The sequence below is a fragment of the Gobius niger genome (assembly GCF_951799975.1).
Source record: "Gobius niger genome assembly, chromosome: 17".
Lineage (NCBI taxonomy): Eukaryota > Metazoa > Chordata > Actinopteri > Gobiiformes > Gobiidae > Gobius > Gobius niger.
The window spans coordinates 2,207,183-2,228,176 of record NC_136868.1 but is presented as its reverse complement, the minus strand read 5'-3'; the positions used below and the strand labels follow the sequence as shown (position 1 = coordinate 2,228,176).

The window sequence follows — 20,994 nt, the reverse complement described above, 5'->3', positions numbered from 1 at the left end:
ACCTACGGTAGAGTTTGAAGATGTTTCTGAACCACGGGAAGTCCCCGCTCGAAGGCTGACGAAGGGTGACGGAGGACGAGGGCCCGGTGACGGCGAGCGGCGCTGATAAGAGACGCAGAGCCAGATGTCGAGGTAATGAGGTCTGGGTAACGAGCGTCCAATGAAAGGAAGTGAGGAGGCGGTTAAAGAGGAGGAGCAGGAACAGGACACTGGGTTATTCTACCCACAGCTGAACAGTGTGGACAGGTTACGTGAGGCAGGAGGATTAATCAACTTTTACACAAATTTCAAAAATGTGACGAAAATGTGACGAAAATGTGATGAAAATGTGATGAAAAAGTGAGAAAATTGAGATGAAAAAGTGACATAAATATGACGAAAAAGTGAGAAAAATGTGACGAAAAAGTGACAAAAATGTGACATAAATGTGATGAAAAAGTGACAAAAATGAGATGAAAAAGTGACATAAATGTGACGAAAAAGTGACAAAAATGTGATGAAAAAGTGACAAAAATATGACGAAAAAGTGACAAAAATGAGATGAAAAAGTGACAAAAATATGACGAAAAAGTGATGAAAAAGTGACAAAAATGAGATGAAAAAGTGACGAAAAAGTGACATAAATGTGATGAAAAAGTGACAAAAATGAGATGAAAAAGTGACAAAAATGTGATGAAAAAGTGACAAAAATGAGATGAAAAAGTGACGAAAAAGTGACAAAAATATGACGAAAAAGTGATGAAAAAGTGACAAAAATTAGATGAAAAAGTGACGAAAAAGTGACAAAAATGTGATGAAAAAGTGACAAAAATATGACGAAAAAGTGATGAAAAAGTTACAAAAATGAGATGAAAAAGTGACGAAAAAGTGACAAAAATGTGATGAAAAAGTGACAAAAATGAGATGAAAAAGTGACAAAAATGTGACGAAAAAGTGACAAAAATGAGATGAAAAAGTGACGAAAAAGTGACAAAAATATGACGAAAAAGTGATGAAAAAGTTACAAAAATGAGATGAAAAAGTGACGAAAAAGTGACAAAAATGTGATGAAAAAGTGACAAAAATGAGATGAAAAAGTGACAAAAATGTGACGAAAAAGTTACAAAAATGTGACGAAAAAGTGACAAAAAAGTGACAAAAAATATGATGAAAAAGTGACAAAAAAGTGAGAAAAATGAGATGAAAAAGTGACAAAAATGTGATGAAAAAGTGACGAAAAAGTGACATAAATGTGATGAAAAAGTGAGAAAAATGAGATGAAAAAGTGACATAAATATGACGAAAAAGTGAGAAAAAAGTGACAAAAATGTGATGAAAAAGTGACAAAAATATGACGAAAAAGTGACGAAAAAGTGACAAAAATGTGACGAAAAAGTGATAAAAATGTGACGAAAAAGTGACAGAAATATGATGAAAAAGTGACAAAAAAGTGACAAAAATGAGATGAAAAAGTGACATAAAAGTGAAAAAAGTGATGAAAATGTGATGTAAAAATGTGATGTAAAAAAGTGACAAAACTGACGAAAATGAGACAAAAAAGACACAAAAAGCAACAAAAACGCTACAAAAGAGCAACAGAAATGTAACAAAAACGCAAAACAATAAAAGATGGAAAAAGTAACAAAAACAGCAATGAAAAGAAATATAAAAAAAGTGACTACAACACGGCAACAACGCAAGGAAAACGATCAGTTTAAATGAGTTATGTGTGCCTTAGCTTTCAAATGAGGCGTTGCATTGGCCTATAGGCTGGAACCTTTTAGAAAATAACACAGTATCCAGACTCCACGTGGTCTGGCATCGAACTTGGGAAACTTTAGCCTACTGTACATGTTTTAGGTCAATAGGAAAAACGGAGAAGCCCGGGGATACCAAGACACGCAGGTAAACGTAACCTCAAAAGAGAATTCGACTGGAAAGGAGCATAAATACTAAGAATAGACTCGCACAGAGAACGGCCAAGTTTGAATTCAAGCTAATGCGATTTTCAGGAGATGTTTACGGCTTATTTTGCCAAACGCCCGGAGACAGGGTTTGAAGTTGGATGAGAGAGCGATGTTGTCTGCTCTGAGCGCTTGTCCATTCACAGATTCAAACACGGTCTCTGTTTACTGCTCAGGGAAACCCGGCAGCCGCCGCCAAAAAACACAAATTCGACTTTTTTTCACTCTCTCTCTCTCTCTCTCTCTCTCTCGCTCTCTCTCTTCTCGCTGTTTCAACATTTCCATTGACACAAACACACACATGCGCCCGGGCCCTTTCCCTTTCCTGAGCTCTCCTCCGCCGCCCGCACTCCAAAAAAAAAGAAAAAGAAAAGAGGAATGTCTTTGAGGGAAAATAACACGAATTCATTCAGAGTCATTGTGAAGCCACGAACAATCCCACTTGTCGAGGCAACTTTGGTCAAACCCCAAAACATGAATAAACATGAAACGTGCTCTTCATTATCAACTCGTCTCTGAATGTGCAGTTTTTGCAGTCGGTCAATAAAACGATCCAGATCACGGATTTGGAAAAGCATCTGGAGTTCGGCGTTAATCACAATCATGGGTTTATGTTCTGGAAAAAGAAACACTAATAATCTGTCATTTTTAGTAATAATTTATGTTTTTACTGGAAAGAAAATGTATATTACATATAGGTTTAGCCCCTTATGAGAGACCAACAGGCCCGGTCAGAACCATGAGGCCGTCCTTCTGTGGACCCACCACCTGCAGGGGGCGCCATAGGGGCTGGTGCAATGTGATGTGGGCAGATCTAACAGCTGTTCCCACGACCCGGCAACGGAAAAGTGGAAGAAAATGGATCGATGGAAAAATATGACGAAAAAGTGACAAAAATGTGATGTAAAAAAGTGACAAATTAGTGACGAAAATGGGACGAAAAAGACATAAAAAGCAACAAAAACGCAAAACAATAAAAGATGGAAAAAGTGACAAAAATGTGACAAAAATGTGAGAAAAAAGTGATGTAAAAAAGTGACAAAAATGTGATAAAAAGTGACAAAAATTAGACGAAAAAGTGACGAAAAAGTGACAAAAAATATGACGAAAAAGTGACGAAAAAGTGAAAAAAGTGATGAAAATGTGATGTAAAAATGTGATGTAAAAAAGTGACAAACTAGTGACGAAAATGGGACGAAAAAGACATAAAAAGCAACAAAAACGCAAAACAATAAAAGATGGAAAAAGTGACAAAAATGTGACAAAAAAGTGATAAAAATTAGATGAAAAAGTGACAAAAATTACACAAAAAAGTGAAATAATTGTGACGAAAAAGTGACAAAAAAGTGATGTCAAAAAAGTGACAAAAAAGTGAAAAAAGTGATGAAAATGTGATGTAAAAATGTGACAAAACTGTGACGAAAATGAGACAAAAAAGCAACAAAAACGCTACAAAAGAGCAACAGAAAAGTAACAAAAACGCAAAACAATAAAAGCTGGAAAAAGTAACAAAAACAGCAATGAATAGAAATATAATAAAAGTGACAACAACACGGCACCAACGCAAGGAAAACGATCGGTTTAAATGAGTTTTATGGGCCTTAGCTTTCAAATGAGGCGTTACATTGGCCTATAGGCTGTAACATTTTAGGTTTAGGTTAAGCTGTGGTTCATTGCAAAGGTCTGTCTAATGGATGGATGGATGGATGGATGGATGTAAGGATGGATGGAGGGATGGATGGATGGATGGATGGAGGGATGGATGGATGGATGGATGGATGGATGGATGGATGGATGGATGGATGGATGGATGGATGGATGAAGTCCCTATCTAAGGACGAGGCAGTATGAAGTGAGAGACTTCATCAGGATGTTGGGATTTGGCCTGCGGGCCCTCTGCAGGCAGCGGACAGAACTACACAGGACAGAAAAGTGAACTCAACTGTTAGCTAAAAGCATGCGAGCAAATCTAAGTCATCAAGAACGGTGCAAATTAGCGGGTGCTATAGTGGAACAATATAATCTCCTGTTTTGTGGATGTGCTGCAGCTGATTAAACATTTAAATAATGTGAACAGTACAGTATCAGGGCCACAAATATGTATGTAAATAAGAATGTGTGTCAATAATACGTAATTAAGGAAACGTTGTGCTGTGTGAGTGCTCCTTGTTTTGCACATGAGCAAACGTTTAGTCACTGACCCCCTGAGAGCGGAAGCTGCACAGAGCGGATCCAGCGCTGGATTATGGGGAGGATTATGTTGAGGACTGTCGTTGTGCATCCCCTAAAACTGAATCAACCTCAACTCGTCCAATCCATCCACGTTAGCTACACTGCAAAAAGTGCCGTACTAAAAACAAGGAAAAAATCTTAAAATAAGACACTTTGGCCCAGATCTTGTGGCGGCGCACGGGGCGGCGCAGGCTCTTGGCGAATTATTTTCGAGTGGCGGCGCTATATGTGCCATTGGCCTCCGCCACCTGTGAGGGGGCGTCACAAGAGGAGGCGACTGCACTGATGGAAACACGGCTGACATTCACTTCCTGGTTTACATTGCACTGTCTTGCGTTCTTTCTTAAGCCTTGGGCTCTCACAGGTCAAACTAAAAACTTTATTTACCCCATCGTGAGCTAAACCATGTTCACGTCTCCAGAGAAAAAGAGCTACAGCGTCCGCTGTGGCGCGGATCGGCCGCGCTCGGCGTGAACGCAAAGCAAAACAAAAGCACATGTTCACCCCCCACTCCCACACTCCCACTCTCCTGGAGGTGGAGTCGATCTGGTTGGAGGAAAATGTGTGTCTCCACCCACTTAAATGCGCTAAGTCTGGAGCAAGATCACAAAGTGCTGCTACTGAGGCAAAATGTCTCCGTTTTGATGCACAAGATCGGGCCCTTTGTCTTGTTTTAAGGACAAAATTCTGCCATTGGGGTCAGCGTTTTTTTCTTGCTAAGAATTCTTATTTCTAGAATATTTTTCTCATCATTAAACAAGAAAGAAACACTAAATTTAAGCAAATAAATAACTAGAATTAAGCAAAATGTCCTCAGAAAATTGAATAATTTAAGGAAAACATTCTTATTTAGTGAAAAATTGTGGATATTTTACTTAAATGTTGCTTGATTTAAGTAAAATGTTCTAAATTACACATATTTTTGAGCAAAATGTTCTTAATAAATACTAATATTTAAGGAAAGTATTGCCCGGGGACCCGCCTCCATGATGTGGAGCCAGGCTGATGGTCAGAATCACCTGCTGGAGGATTCACCTATTGTACATGTTTTTAGTGGCAGACATGGGGAGAACATGCTCCACACAGAAAGACCCCGTCCTGGTGGGAATCGAACCCAGGACCTTCGAGCTGTGAAGCTGAGGCTCTAACCGCTGTGCCACCGAGCCGCCCACTTTAAAGAATGGAATGTATTATCTCTCTGTGAGAATCAGTTCTTACATTAAGAGTTGTTGTGATCTTAGTTTTTCCTAAAATAAGAAAAAATATTCTTTGTCTAAAACTGAAGAAGATTCAAAAAGTTTTTCTTTCTTGTTGCATGAAAAACTAGCATGTTTTTAGCAAATATATCTGAACAAGAAATGGCTAGATTTTATTTCCTAAAACAAGATTTTTTTTCTCAAGATAACTTTGCTCAGTGAGACATTACTTTTTAGGGAAAAAATAAGAACTTGTTTCTTAAAGTAAGACATTTTTTACTTGCCTAGAATCCACTTTTTGCAGTGTGAATGTCCTGTATTCTAACGTTCTCTTTGTGCAGTGTAAATGTCCTGTATTCTAACGTTCTCTTTTTGCAGTGTAAATGTCCTGTATTCTAACGTTCTCTTTGTGCAGTGTCCGCCGCGCTACTCGGACCGAGCTGGGTTTCTGGGGGAGAGCAGCAGCTGCAAATAGGATTTCGCGCTGCCAGATACTGTATATTAGCAGAATGTTGTGGTCGGAAAAAAAGCTAATCCTCTGGTGGGTTCCCCCTCAGAAACCAAGGGGCGCGAGGCCAAGGAGGAGTCCCGCCAACTACAACAAACAGAGGCTTCCCCCGCTCTCCCAGGCCGCTTTCCACTTGCGCCGGACAATGGTTGCTATGGAGGTTGTTTTTCGCTTCATAACAGTGTCAACATGTCCACGGCGCGGGACAGTGACACTTTTCTCTCTCTCGCACTTTAAGACCCACTTCCTGAACACATGGACCCGGGGCGGATCACTTTGAACCGTTATGTACTAAGCAGACATTTTAAACATGCCATAATGCGTTTTCCTCGTCGCAAAAAGTGGCAGGACGTTTGTTCTCGAAAGCTGAAAAATGTTTTTAAAGGGACATCACCCTCGCCTCTGGGCCCGTCTGTGTGGAGTTCTTTCTGGGCCCGTCAGCTTCCCCCATCAACCCAAGACATGTCCAAGTGGTCCTTCAGTAAGGGGATATACAGGGGCGGACTGGCCATATGTCCTGTATTCTGGAAGAGCACAGAAGGGCCACTGGCTCCAGGGCCACCGGTCTGGCCTCTCACTTTACCCAAATCTAAAAGCTTAACCTCTTAACTCCCGCCTCAACCGAGAGGATCTTTTTCCTCACGTCATCAGATTTTTTTTTCCATTATTTTTTTGTTGGGTATTCAACTCATTTTTGTAACTCATTTTTCGTCACATTTTTGGTAATTTTGTTGTTGTTATTTTTGTGACATTTTTGCCACTTTTTCATCCATTTTTTGTCACTTTTTTGTCACATTTCCATCATTGTTTTCGTCTCAGTTTTGTCGCTATTTTCACAGCTTTTTTCCAGAAGCTTTTGGATTGGGGTAAAGCCAAACTGGAGAAAATGTGCTCGGTTCAGGTGGGAGTTAAGGGGTTAAAGGAAAAGCATCCAAAAACAAAAACGCGCTGGAAAAGCAACAAAAAAGCGACAAAAAAGTGACAATAACACAACAAAATGTGACGAAAACGTGACGACAAAGCGATGAAAAAAGCGATGAAAAAACAACAATAACATGAAAAAAACCCCGAAAAACAAGAGACGAAAACACAACGAAAACATGACAAAAATGCAGCGACAACGTGACAAAAAGTTACCATCACTTTTCTAGATTTGAGCTTTCAAATGAGATGCTACAGTGTTGCTCTCCAGTCAAGAAGCTTTTAGATTTGGGCAAAGCCGAACTGGAGAAAATGCTCTGGGTTAAGGCGGGGGGTCAGAGGTTCACATGTGTATTTGTGGAAGTGTCACATTTACACTAATTTGGGCCAGGCTGACCGGAGTCCAGGGCTGTTTTTCAGTCCCAGTCCGGCCCCTGGGTATATATCGATACTATACTATACTATATATACTACACTACTATATCGAACTATAATCTCAATAATAGATCACTTTTTTTTGCTATAACATCCTAAAACAAACATGCAGAACTTAAATAAGACTTGATTTTCCTCATTTCGATCCACTGTTGTCTTGTTTTGGGCCTGATTTCGCATTCATCATATACAGTTCCCATCAAAAGTTTGGAAATACTCATACTCGTACTCATTCATGAGGTTCCGATACCAGAAACCGATACCACTTGAAGTGTGGTATCGGTTTCTGAAACCACACGTCCACACCATACCATATCGGTCTCCGCTGAGGAGAGAAGAAGCAACAAACTGGAGAATTGTTTAGTGTAAATACAATAATCCACATAGAGCTGACTTTATTACAGACTGCGCTCTCTAAACCAGAGTCTGAGCTGGATTTAACCAGAGCTTAATGTTGTTAGTGCTGCAGCGTCTGCAGTGTTTACAACATACAGGCAAATGTTGCTAATGTTGCTAACTAGCAGCTAACTCGCGGCTAACAATTCTGGCGATTCTTACGCCGTTTTATGCCCATCTGAAAAACTAATCCAGCGACTAATAAGAAAATGAGCTGCAACAAAACAATGAAAATGCTGAAGCTTCTGGATAAGTTGCTATAAACACATGAGGAAATCCACACGGAGCTGAAGTAAAGGAGAAAAGAGACCATTTATCTGCAGAAATAAGCAACATCTCAATACTATTGTTAAATAAGTAAGGGATAATGTATAGAACGCTGGTCATTATCGGGAAAATAAGCCCCTTCAGGGCGAACCGGTCTTGTTTCGCCCTGAAGGTGCTTATTTTCCCGATAATGACCAGCGTTCTATACATTATCCGCTTATTATTCGGCCATTTGCAAACTGAACACACACAACATAAACTTCGTACACTTTTAAGGTCGAAAGGTTTATTTAATGACTTCCGCGACAAATAGTTCCCAAAAGTTTGCGCGTTGCTCGGCAACGTTTTGCTAGGCTAGAAGCAGCAAGGCTAGCAGCTAGCCTAGCTACTTAGCTGAAGGCGCAGTTGGAGGAATGGTGGTGAATCTCTGGGTAAGTTGAAAGTCAGACTCACGTTAACTTCACGAGCGATTCCCCGACTTCTCTCTCAGTGACGGGACAGAAAGTGTCGCTACTACGTACGTGCGGAGTGATATGAAAGCACCAACTTCAGAGGTCCTTTATCAGAAAATAATGACCGGTAGAACGTTGGGAAATCCCATTCAAATCAACGGAGCTTCTACTTACGTTGTGAAGAGCTGTATAATAAAAGCATAAATAAATGAGTAAAGCAAAAGCATTGAGGAGCTTTATTGCACTGATGGACAGGGCAATAAAAATAAAAAAATATTATTGAATGAAAAAAAATGGCATCTGTTCAATTCTAAAATAACTTCTCTTAAAAGTGTCGCCTACTTTACTGAAGGAAATGTAAATGAGTAAATTAACTAATTACTAACAAATCAACTGTGAAAAAGTCGATGATACAGGAGTACAACGTCCGCACAGTAACTCCTAAAGGTTATTGACGGAAGTGAGCGGGGGAAGTCTTTAGGAGTTACTGCGCGGACGTTGTGCTCCTCGTATCATTACGCCTCACAATATAGTCCCCCTTTTTATTTGCTTATAAAATCCACATGTTACATTTCTGTGTAAATATACTTCGCTTGAAAACACTTCACGTAACTTTATTTAAATAGGGAACACGTGGAAGAGCTTGGTAGCTTCTATCGTGAGCTTTTTTGGAGCTATGTGACATGTGGGAGAGGCTGCGTATGTGCAGAGCGAGAGTATGTAACAGAGCGCACGGACAAAGACCAGACGGGGATATATTAACTCGACTAAGGTTAGGTAAGAACATATCTCAGTATGTAAAAACGGTGGCCTTTTCCTTTAAAAGCATCATCTCCAGTTGCCATTTTGACACTGACCAAAGACAATAAGCGAATCTACGTGAGGAATGTGCCACCCGACAGTTAATTCACTTTCTGGCCTCGCGCGGGGACGGGACGGGGCGGCTCCTGGATGTGACCCGGCATTAATAATCCTCCTGGAGGCTGACGGGGCCGGACAGGCGGCAGCATAAACACATGACTCACGGTCCCGTGTTATTTCCCCCCTCGAGTGGAACATTGCTACACCTTTCGCCGGAGGAGATTGTTTTGCTTCGCGACGCTATAGCGCGGACGCCGATACGGACATGTGCGAGGGGGGATGGAGGTGATACAGTAAATATCCTTGAATTGTTCTTGAGAAAAGCGGCGGTGCCCCGTCTAATCATCCGTTACAGGCAGCTGTCACGGCCGGGTCCAAGACACGCAGCGAGAGGCGAGAGGCGAGAGGCGAGAGGCGAGAGGCGAGAGGCGAGAGGCGAGAGGCGAGAGGCGAGAGGCGAGAGGCGAGAGGCGAGAGGCGAGAGGCGAGAGGCGAGAGGCGAGCTGCTTATCGCCGCGGCCCAGCAACGCAAGCACATTACGCCGAAGATGACCTAATCTGAGCTCCGCGTTATCGGACGGCGGAAAAAGTGATATGAGCTTAACGTGCAGAGAAAAACAGATCTGGTTAAATGGAAAGACGTGCAGATACCGTCAACAATGTGGAAACACTTTAAACAAAATGGCGGCTCTTCATTTTAAACGCTATTTACATTGTGTGACTCTTTGAAGACATTAAAGGGAGTATACGGAGTTTAAAGGGATGTTTCAGGATGTTTGACATAGGGCCTCATTTCCTCGTTATCCAGAGTGATTTCTGGAGATATTTTTTTTTGTAATTCATGCAGTTCTTATATTTGAAGTGTTTCGTGGGGCTAGGATAGTGCAAGGCTAGTGCATGTCTATGGTATCAGCTAGCCTGCATTAAAAACAGTGTGACCTGCTCCACAGAGCACCTGAGGCAAATCACTTATAACACCAGACTAACCATATAAATGTCTGTGTCCGTAGAATCATGTTTGGAATATAACTGACCTGCATCACATGAATGATCGCATTTTGAGGGACTATTTTCTAGCAGATCACTCCGCCGCCGCGTAGCTTATACAACCACGAAGCTGATGCTGCTCAAATGTAAGGTCTTTTAAAGGCAAAATGGTTCAAATTACTCTTAAAAATTATTATAACAAAAACGCCACAAAAGAGGAACAGAAAAATGACAAAAATGTGACAAAAAATTGTTGAAAGTGTTTTGAAAAAGTGACACATTTTTTTGGAAAAAGCGACAATTTAAAAAAAATAGAATAATTTAAATGACAAAAAATGTGACCAAAAAATGTTGAAAATGTTTTGAAAAAGTGACAAAAAAATACTTGAAAAAGCGGCAATAATGGGACAAAGAAAGCAACAAAAACACCACAAAAGAGGAACAGAAAAATGACAAAAATGTGACAAAAAATTGTTGAAAGTGACAATTAAAAAAAAAAATAGTAATAATTTAAATAACAAAAACGTGACAAAAATATAACAAAAAAATGTTGAAAAGGAAAAAAAAAGACTATTTTTTATAGTTGAAAAAGTGACTTTTTTTTGGAAAAAGTGACAATTTAAAAAAAAAATAAAAAAATGTAAATGACAAAAAATATGACAAAAAAATGTTGAAAAAGTGAAAAAAAAAAAAATTATGACAAAAATGTGACAAAAAATTGTTGAAAGTGACAATAAAAAAAAAATAGTAATAATTTAAATGACAAAAATGTGACAAAAATATAACAAAAAAATGTTGAAAAAGTATTAAAAAATATATAGATATTTTTATAGTTGAAAAAGTGACTTTTTTTTTTGAAAAAGTGACAATTTAAAAAAAAAAAAAAAATGTAAATGACAAAAAATGTGACAAAAAATGTGACAAAATATAAAAAAAAATTGTTGAAAATGTTTTGAAAAAGTAACAAAAAAATTATGACTATTTTTTTATGGTTGAAAAAGTGACAAAAATGCCACAAAAGAGCAATGAAAAGAAATGTCAAAAAGTGACTAAAACGTGGCAACAACGTAAGGAAAATGATCAGTTTTGTGGGTCTTAGCTTTCAAATGAGGCGTTACTCTGGCTTCTCGACTGTAACGTTTTACATTTGGGTAGAAAATGCACCTGGTTCAGAGGTCACGGTGATGTTGCAGCCGCAGACAGAGCCTCGAGCGTCTGACTTTACAAGCTCCAGTTTAGTCCCAAAGAGAAGAAGAAAAGCGTGAACTTACACTCACCATCATCTAGGTAGGCCTGGTCCAGGTTCTCCTCTTTGACCGTGACCCTCCTGGGGCCCGTGTGCGCGGGGGAGTCTGAGGCGGCCCGGCCTTTCTGCTGCTGCGGCGGCGGCGGCGGAGGAGGAGCGGGGGGAGGGGGGCTCTTCTGGATGTACTGCTGCTGGATCACGGTGGGGTAGGGCTGCGGGTGGGAGGGGGAGTGGCCCTGGGGGGAGTAGCCCTCGCAGTACACCACCTGGGACACGAGAAGAGGAGATGGAATCAAATACATCAACTACAAGCTTCTGCAGGAGATTACGAGGAAAAATGTGTTGTAGTTTTCTTTCATTTCATGTTTGCACGTAAAAAAGAAGCCATTTTATTTAATATTGTCTCTATTTTCTGAGTAAAATACCAATAATGGATAGATGCAGGTTTATGGTCGGTATGGTTTTCTTTTGTTGGCATATTAGTTACAAAGATTTGTTGTTTTTGAATAAGCTGGGTTTAAGTGAAAAGTCTGTAGGACAGCAGTAGGCAATGTCAGGCCCGGGGGCCAGAACCGGCCCTCCAGCACAGAACCTCTGGCCCACAAGATGAATTTGAGAAATATTATTACGCAAATACGAGATCAAATAATTCTTAACTCCCGCCTGAACCGAGCACATTTTCTCCAATTTGGCTTTACCCCAATCCAAAAGCTTCTGGAAAAAAGGTGTGAAAATAGTGACAGAACTGAGACGAAAACAATGATGAAGATATGACAAAAAAGTGACAAAAATTGACGAAAAAATGACAAATGTGACAAAAAATATACAAAAATTTGACCAAAAATGTATGAAAAAGTGCCAAAAATGTCACAAAAAATTGACAAAAAAAATTAAAAAAAATGGGACAAAAAGTGAAAAAAAATGAAGACAAAATTTCACAAAAAAGTGAAAAAAAATGAGTTGAACACCCCCCCAAAAAAATGATGGAAAAAAAATGTGATGACGTGAGGAAAAAGATTCATTTAGATGAGTTTTGTAGATCTTAGCTTTCAAATGAGGCGTTACACTGGCCTACAGGATTTGGGTAAAGCTGAACTGGAGAAAATGCTCTCAGTTCAGGCGGGAGTTAAGAGGTTAACTGGTGGGTCGGGTTGCAGAAAATGTTTGTTTTTTGTTTATTTGAGGCTTCAATGGTGATGTTCGGCCCTTGATGATAAAAATGGTCCCTCCGCGACACAAACGTGCCTGTCCCGGCTGTTGGAGGTAAAGCTTGGGGAGGGAAGGGCCAGTGCTGTGCATAACATTACCATAGTGGCTACAGTCTGCGATTAAAAACGTAGTGTCATGTGCTACTAAAGTGGATTTGTTGGCACAACAATGTGAGGAAAATGCATTTTGGGAAAATGGCCCTTGAAGTGACAATTTGACGAATAAATCTAAATAGAAACAGCTAAAAAGTGCAATAACTCAACATCTTGTTGTGAAGATTAGGCCATTTCTTTGTTTCACGGTGAAAGTTCATACGTTAGGAGAACTATAAGTTGAAATTGATAATACGAGTCCCACCTGTTGGTTCTCGTGTGGGGGCGGGGCTAAGGCGTCCCCCGCCCTCGGTAGGAGGTGCTGATTGGTCGGGGAGAACTGGATGATTGACGGGTGCTGGGCCGGTGAGCCGGTGTGGACCAGGACGGAGCGGTGGTGCGGGTCGGGCATCACGTCGTGGCCGTGCTGGTGGTACAGGCCGGGGCTGACGTTTTTACCCCCACGAGAGTACACGATGGCTGGGCTCTGCTGCTGGAACCTCCCCTCCTGTGGACAGAGGTGAGAGGAGAGGTCCCAAAAGAACGTGTTAAAGAAAGGAAAGAAACGGCCCACGAAAGAGCAGCACAAAGTATATGTGACTAAACTGTGTCTGATTTAAAGTATTGACTTGGTCTGAAACTCAAAGGTGCAGGTGAACAGGGATTTCTTGTTATACTGCTAATATGTTCTTATAGCCAGACCTGTATCTTATTTCGTATAATGAAATAACATACAGGGCGTGACCCCCAAAATGTTTAAGGTGCAATATGCAACTTTCTATGTGGGAAAAAAAGTTTATTTGCCGCTGTACGAGTGGTCAGCATGGCACCTTTACTTTCCATCACAGTGGTCTCTACGACGCTCCAGGATCAATTGTTTGGAAGGTTTTCACTGTTGATGGAGCCTCTCACCAAAAAAACCTACAAAACAATTGATCCTGGAGCGTCGTAGAGACCACTGTGATGGAAAGTAAAGGCGCCATGCTGACCACTCATCAAAAAAGTTACATAATGCACCTTTAAGGGAGAAAACTTAGCTAAAAATCTCAACATTGAACCCTGAGAGAAAAATGGAGGTTCCAATTGTCGTGTTTTGCCTTAATATAAATCTTTTGTCATCTTTAAAGGGACTATACGGAGTTTAATAATGTCAAAAATTATGTATTCACTCAAAGTGCCGTCATGCACGAGCTTAATATCAAAGGTGCAGTTACACGTATGACCTGAGGTGGCAGGAGTGAGAAAAAAATGTCTAATTTGCATCTAGCCCCTTTTAGACTACTCAAAAGTTTGATGAAACATTGATTAAAGGTACATTTTGTGAGTTCTACCCACCTCTGCTTGTGGCGGGACTCCGGGGCCCAGGCAGGAGGACAGGCTGGACACTAAGCTGTTGTCCGGATGCAGGACGCCCCGTGGACTGTGGTAGTACGTGTGCCCCCCCAACATCTGAGGCATGACGAAGCCCTCGTACTCATCCAACGGCTCGGTTTTGATGGACGGAGCTGAAACAACAGTTCTAAATCACTCAAAGCCATCTATTTTATGTACTGAGAAACATGTGAAACAGCCGTGCTCTCACAGGGCAGCGGGGTGTAGGTGAAGTGCTGCGGCTGGCTGCGCTTCCTCTTGCCGTTGATCACGTAGAAGTTGACTTTGACGGGGCGGCACACGGACGAGTCCCGGTACGAGGGCACCTCCACGAACAGAAGGCTCTGGAAAAGAATTCAGTTCAGGTTTTTTTTTTAAAGCTCGAAACGTACGATCACAGCAGGAGCCTCGTGAACACTCACAGGCTGGCTTTTGTCTTTGTCCACCGTGGCCTCCATCTCCCAGATCTGCTGCCCATCTGCAAAGACAACAACATGTATGTACTGTGTTAATACGACTTCCGAGCAGGAAAAAAAAAAAAAAAATCATTTCAGCCAAAACAGCAGCTGAATATAATATACACCATAGTTTTTGTTTTGTTTGGGATCAAAAGTAAAAAAAAAAAAGATACATTTACTATTTTCTCCAAAAAATAGATTCAATTTGCAACTTTTATTAACCTCTTATTTTCTCCAGATTGGCAATAACCAAATCTAAAAGCTTCTTGAAACAATTGTAGAAATAGCAACAAAAATGAGACGGAAACAGGGATGAAAATGCAGCAAAAGATCGACAAAAACATGACGAAAGATGATGAAAAAAAAGAGACGAAAACACAGCAAAAGAGAGGCGAAAATACGGCAAAAAAGAGACGAAAACACGACAAAAAAGAGACGAAAACATGATATAAAAGAGACGAAAACACGACAAAAAAAGAGACGAAAACACGACAAAAAAGAGACGAAAACACTACAAAAAAAGAGACAAAAACACGACAAAAAAGAGACGAAAACACAACAAAAAAGAGACGAAAACATGATATAAAAGAGACAAAAACATGATACAAAAGAGACGAAAACACGACAAAAAAAGATACGAAAACACGACAAAAAAAGATACGAAAACATGATATAAAAGAGACGAAAACACGACAAAAAAAAGAGACGAAAACATGATATAAGAGACAAAAAAAGAGACGAAAACACGACCAGAAAGAGACTTAAAAGAGACAAAAACACGACAAAAAAAAGAGACGAAAACATGATATAAAAGAGACGAAAACACGACAAAAAAAGAGACGAAAACATGATATAAAAGAGACAAAAACACGACAAAAAAAAGAGACGAAAACATGATATAAGAGACAAAAACACGACAAAAAAGAGACGAAAACACGACCAGAAAGAGACTTAAAAGAGACAAAAACACGACAAAAAAGAGACGAAAACATGATATAAAAGAGACGAAAACACGACAAAAAAAGAGACGAAAACATGATATAAAACAGACAAAAACACGACAAAAAAAAGAGACGAAAACATGATATAAGAGACAAAAACACGACAAAAAAAGAGACGAAAACATGATATAAAAGAGACGAAAACATGACAAAAAAGAGACGAAAACATGACAAAAAAAGAGACAAAAACATGATATAAAAGAGACGAAAACATCATATAAAAGAGACGAAAACACGACATAAAAGAGACGAAAACATGATATAAAAGAGACAAAAACATGATATAAAAGAGACAAAAACATGATATAAAAGAGACAAAACACTACAAAAAAAGAGACGAAAACATGATAAAAAAGAGACGAAAACACGACAAAAAAAGAGACGAAAACATGATAAAAAAGAGACGAAAACACAACATAAAAAAGAGACAAAAACACGACAAAAAAAGAGACGAAAACACAACAAAAAAAGAGACGAAAATACAACAAATAAGAGACAAAAACAGGACACGAAAGAGACAAAAACACGACAAAAAAAGAAACAAAAACGCTTTCAAATGTGATGCGGTGAAAACAGAACAAAAAAGTCACGATTAGTTTTGTGGGTCTTTCAAATGAGGCACACAGCTACACTGGCCTATCGGCTGTGAGCTCCAGTCAAGAAGCTTCTAGATTTGGGTAAAGCTGAACCGGAGAAAATGCGCTTGGTTAAGGCGGGGGGTTAAGCCACCGCTGAGACCGTGAACTCGCTCACATCCACGCCATTAAGCGGAGAGTGTTTGGTTGTTACTGTAGGTGGGAAACCCTGTTCGACTTGAGAATGAGAAACACATGTCCCGAATGAGTCAGCAGCTTAAGAGGGGGATTCCACTGCGCCCGCCAACATTTACTATCCACTACTTTACTACGAGTACTTCGGGATATGTGGAAGTAAAAGCAGCTGAGCAAATAACAGCACGAGTAAAAGCAAATGTAAAATGCTACCGTAGCTGATCTGACCAAGAAAGACCGACTGAATACCAGGATGGATGGACACCAGGGGACCCTGTTATACATGTTTTAGTGGTAAGGGAAACTCAGAGACATGTGAACTCCAAATTGGCGACATAAATGTGTGCAAAAGTTCAGTTTCAGTCGTTTTTCCTAACTTTTTCCGACCAAATTTGATGAAAGAATAAATTGCTTATGATTTTCTTTTGCAGTGAACATGAACATAACATGGCTACAAGTTAAAAATTAAAAGAAATAATCTGTTTACCCAACTAAACGTGAGTAAATGCGCCTCCTAATTGTTATTTTTATGAGCCGTTCTCTCCGCTCCTGCAGTAAAACGTGACTGGGGCCGCTCACTTGGCAGCGGGGGATGTTTGCTCGGTGTTGGAGGGGCCTGACGGAGCGGGATACCCCTTTTTTTTGTTTTTTTTTGGGAGATAATTGTGAACGCATGTGGAAATAATGGACTTTACGGAGCCTGAGGAGGGTTTCCCTGCGCTCGCGCCGTCCAAGAAGCAACAGTTACATGGGCGGGATTCTCTACAGGGCTTTGCGTGGCGTGTTTCCCAAACTGATCATTTCTATTTTCTTGTGGTGTCTTCATTTGGACACATCGTGCATCATTTTCTCCCATGAACTCGCTTGCTTGAACATTGATAATCCAAGTTTTATATCTAAAGAAAGAGGCCTAGTGAATGCTCTTTAAAGATTTCTGTACGGCACTTTGAATTGATTTTTGTACATGTCTTATGAATGAGCCTAAAGCTGAGCACAGACTACATGGTGTTTTTTCAGTCTTAAAAGATTTTGAGAAAAAAGGCCACACTACACGACTGGATTTAGAGCCGTTATAACGACTGGGGGTCACACATAATGAGAGAGAAGCTAGTGGAGAGAAGCTAGTAGGGTTGTGCCGATTTACGATGCCATCAACCATCGTGATGAATGAGCAACATCACGATGGAGAGCCACCATCGTGATGCCACGCCCCCTCCTGTCAGAAACAGGCACTGATCTTCTGTGGGCCTTGTAAACCTTCAAACTTTGCAGGGATTGCACTGTAAATTAAATCACGGATATAACTAATATGCGCGCTAGTTTCAGCAGCCTGTCAGAAGCCATGATGTGTTAGCCGTAGTATCAAAGTAAAGACGCTGCGCTGCTCTATTTGACGCGCGGGTCTCTCTCTCTCTCTCTCTAATAAGCTTCACTTTAACACCGCGTGGTCTCGCTTTGCTTCGTACGAAAACTAAACTAGCTAGCTGAGCGCGCATGGGTTTCACGAAGGACCGAGAGAGGAGAGAGAGAGGCGGTGCAGGACTTACGAGGTTACGGGCGGCGCGTGGAGCAGCTTCAAAAACGTGGCTACGACGCAAACGTGTAAATATTGTCCCGCTCACCCACTGTTTCTTAAACATTACGTTAACATTGAGCAAATGCAAATAATAAGCTCCGATTTACATTTGTATTACAGTGATAAGAGTCTTGGTATTGAGGAGCAGACGACGCTCTGAATCGTTTTCCTCTCAGACTTTACGCACTAGTGTTAACACATTTCTTTTGCAAAAGTCGTGTTCAGATCATGTTTAGTTTAGGTCCATTTATCCTGCAATCTCACATTTTTCCTAACATAAATAATATGCAGCTTCTATATGGGCTATGTAAATGTCTTTAAAAATGCTTATAATGAGAGATGGACGATATCATCGTCCATCACGATGGTTCATTGTAAACATCATCAACGACCAATTAAGGGGACATCGCCCAAGCCTGGAAGCTAGTGGAGACTATAATGCTAGAAGCTAGAAGTTTGAAGCTAGCGAAGTCAAGCTAGTGGAGAGAAGCTATTGGAAAGAAGCTAGTGGAGAGAAGCTAACGGAAAGAAGCTAGTGCAGACAAGCTATTGGAGAGAAGCTATTGGAGAGAAGCTAGAGGAGAGAAGCTAGAGGAGAGAAGCTAGTGGAGAGAAGCAAGAGGAGAGAAGCTAGCGGAGAGAAGCTAGTGGAGAGAAGCTAGTGGAGAGAAGCTAGAGGAGAGAAGCTAGAGGAGAGAAGCTAGCGGAGAGAAGCTAGAGGAGAGAAGCTAGCGGAGAGAAGCTAGAGGAGAGAAGCAAGAGGAGAGAAGCTAGTGGAGAGAAGCAAGAGGAGAGAAGCTAGTGGAGAGAAGCTATTGGAGAGAAGCTATTGGAGAGAAGCTAACAGAGAGAAGCTAACAGAGAGAAGCTAACGGAGAGAAGCTAGTGGAGAGAAGCTAGAGGAGAGAAGCTAACAGAGAGAAGCTAACAGAGAGAAGCTAACGGAGAGAAGCTAGTGGAGAGAAGCTAGAGGAGAGAAGCTAGTGGAGAACTATAACGCTAGAAGCTAGCGAAGTGAAGCTAGTGCAGAGAAACTCAAAAGCTAGCAGAGAGAAGCTAGCAGAGAGAAGCTACCAGATGGAATCTTGCGGAGAGAAGCTCGGTGAGAGACACTCTCTCTGCCCTTACGAGGCCGATGTCTGTCCACCTCCTTTTCTTCACTCTACACTTCCTGCTTCTTTGTGTTGCCTACTTTTAATTTCCTTTGGAGAGAACTATAAACAAGCTCGGGTTCAGTAGCTAGCGGAATTGTCCGAACTCTGTTTGCGGTTGAAATGTGGCTGGAAATAAAAGGCCTGGTCGTCGTCTGCACGTGCATGTTTATAAAAGGCTAAAGCGTTTCACAATGCATTACTTTCTTCTCAGTCACTCTCTGGAATTGAGGGGTAGGGCCTGTTATTATTAACTTCCTCCTACTCCCTTTGAGCAGCACCGCACCAAATATTTATGCTGTTTTGAGTATGCATCTTTTAATGTTGATCAAATAAACTGAAATTGCCACTGTAGTTCGCTCTGGGCAGACAAAATTAGCTACCAACAGTATTAGTAGTAGTTTTAGTATCAGGTTGGAATACTAGTGCCTATATTTACGGTGCTTTATACCCTTAAAGCCAGTGCTAACAGCTGTGTCGAATTGGGAGGTTATTACAAGAGCTTTGCGTAATCATTCTCCAAACCAATGCCATTCCTTTGTTCGCATTGTTTTTTTTTTTTCCAGTTTGGGAGGAAACCAACGACTAGGAAAAAAACAATTAACTGGTGGATGTGCCTCCAAGTTCTTAATGAAAGTTTGTAGCTAAATTCAGAAACTTTGCTGCTGCGGATTCTGTGAGTCATCACTATTTAACATCTCCACCAGACTTTAGTAAGAGTTTTGAGCTGTGTGAGCTTGCTTGTGCGGGCCTAAATGAAAATAATGTTGAATTTCTTGAGCTTTGAAGAGACAAATTCGTAGAAAGTACAAAAAGTGTGGTCCAAAGCACATTCAACTGCATGTTTTGATGACTTTCAGTATTTGTGTGCAGCACTTTGGCCTTGGGGAAACATTTTAAGTTCATAGATATCAATTTGAAACTTTTGCACTACAAAAAGTCAATATCAAGCATTGGCTTAAATGACTTGAATTGTTTTGAGCGGTTTTCACTCATTTAGACACTTTTCCTGATCGGACCGAGTTTCCTTTGCTTGTTTGAGGACATTTCAGACCAGTTCTAGGGTAAATCTCGCTGGTATCCATTGAATTGTCAAAAAACAAAACAAAAACAATAGCAATATAGATTAATCCTGGAGCTACTGTTCTTGTGCCTCAGGTTTTGTTGTTGTTGCAAATTTAGACTTTATTTCATGGTGTAGAGAAAGTTTACGCCAGTGCAACAACATTAAGTCCAACCTATAGGTCTGGTTTAAGGATTTTGGAAGGTAAAAAATGATTTCAAGCATTGGCTTAAATGACTTGAATTGAGGAAATGTTTCTTGTTTTGAGCGGTTTTCACTCATTAAGACACTTTTCCTGATCGGACCAAGTTTCCTTTGCTTGTTTGAGGACATTTCAGACCAGTTCTAGGGTAAATCTCGCTTGAAATAAGAAATTAAAATTGCCAATGAGATAAGACCAATTTTCTTTCAAGAAAATTACCTGAAATAAGGACGAAACGTATCGAAATGAGTCAGAAACATCTCAGAACAAGTGAAATAATCTGGGACAAATGCCCAACAACTTCTTAACTCGTCAAAACAACTAAAATTTGGATTATTGTGCTCAAATTGAGATGTTTATACTGATCTAGTTAAATACTTTTTGCAGTGTGCTGTAGATTACTGACAAAAACGTGTCATGTAATCATGTAAAAATGCCCAAATTGTTTTGCCTGCAGTGTCTTCCCTTAATTTCGCATAAAATGTACAATGTCCTCACTTTCCAGATTAGAATACTTTGTGACACGTGTCTATTTCTGTATGGGTGACTTTGGGCCCAAATAGCAAAGGAAATGATTCAATGCTGATCTAATCTAAGTTTTAGTTTCTCAGTTCTGTCCCTCCATGTCCCACATCACAAAACATGTCCCACTTTCAC

General features: G+C 40.5%; 1 protein-coding gene across 3 annotated transcripts in view; it reads right to left on the bottom strand.

The window, feature by feature from the left end:
* nfatc2a (nuclear factor of activated T cells 2a) overlaps positions 1 to 20,994 on the bottom strand; it is a 62,547-nt gene that overhangs the window by 9,724 nt on the left and 31,829 nt on the right. For 2 of the 3 annotated variants that reach the window (XM_079574888.1, XM_079574886.1), the window contains exons 8-12: positions 14,539 to 14,594; positions 14,328 to 14,460; positions 14,081 to 14,250; positions 13,011 to 13,253; positions 11,470 to 11,710 (exon numbers count right to left, since the gene is read on the bottom strand). In XM_079574888.1, coding sequence (XP_079431014.1) covers positions 11,470 to 11,710; positions 13,011 to 13,253; positions 14,081 to 14,250; positions 14,328 to 14,460; positions 14,539 to 14,594 — 843 coding nt within the window. The remainder of the gene's footprint in view (positions 1 to 11,469; positions 11,711 to 13,010; positions 13,254 to 14,080; positions 14,251 to 14,327; positions 14,461 to 14,538; positions 14,595 to 20,994) is intronic. The other variant, XM_079574887.1, reaches the window with a different exon arrangement.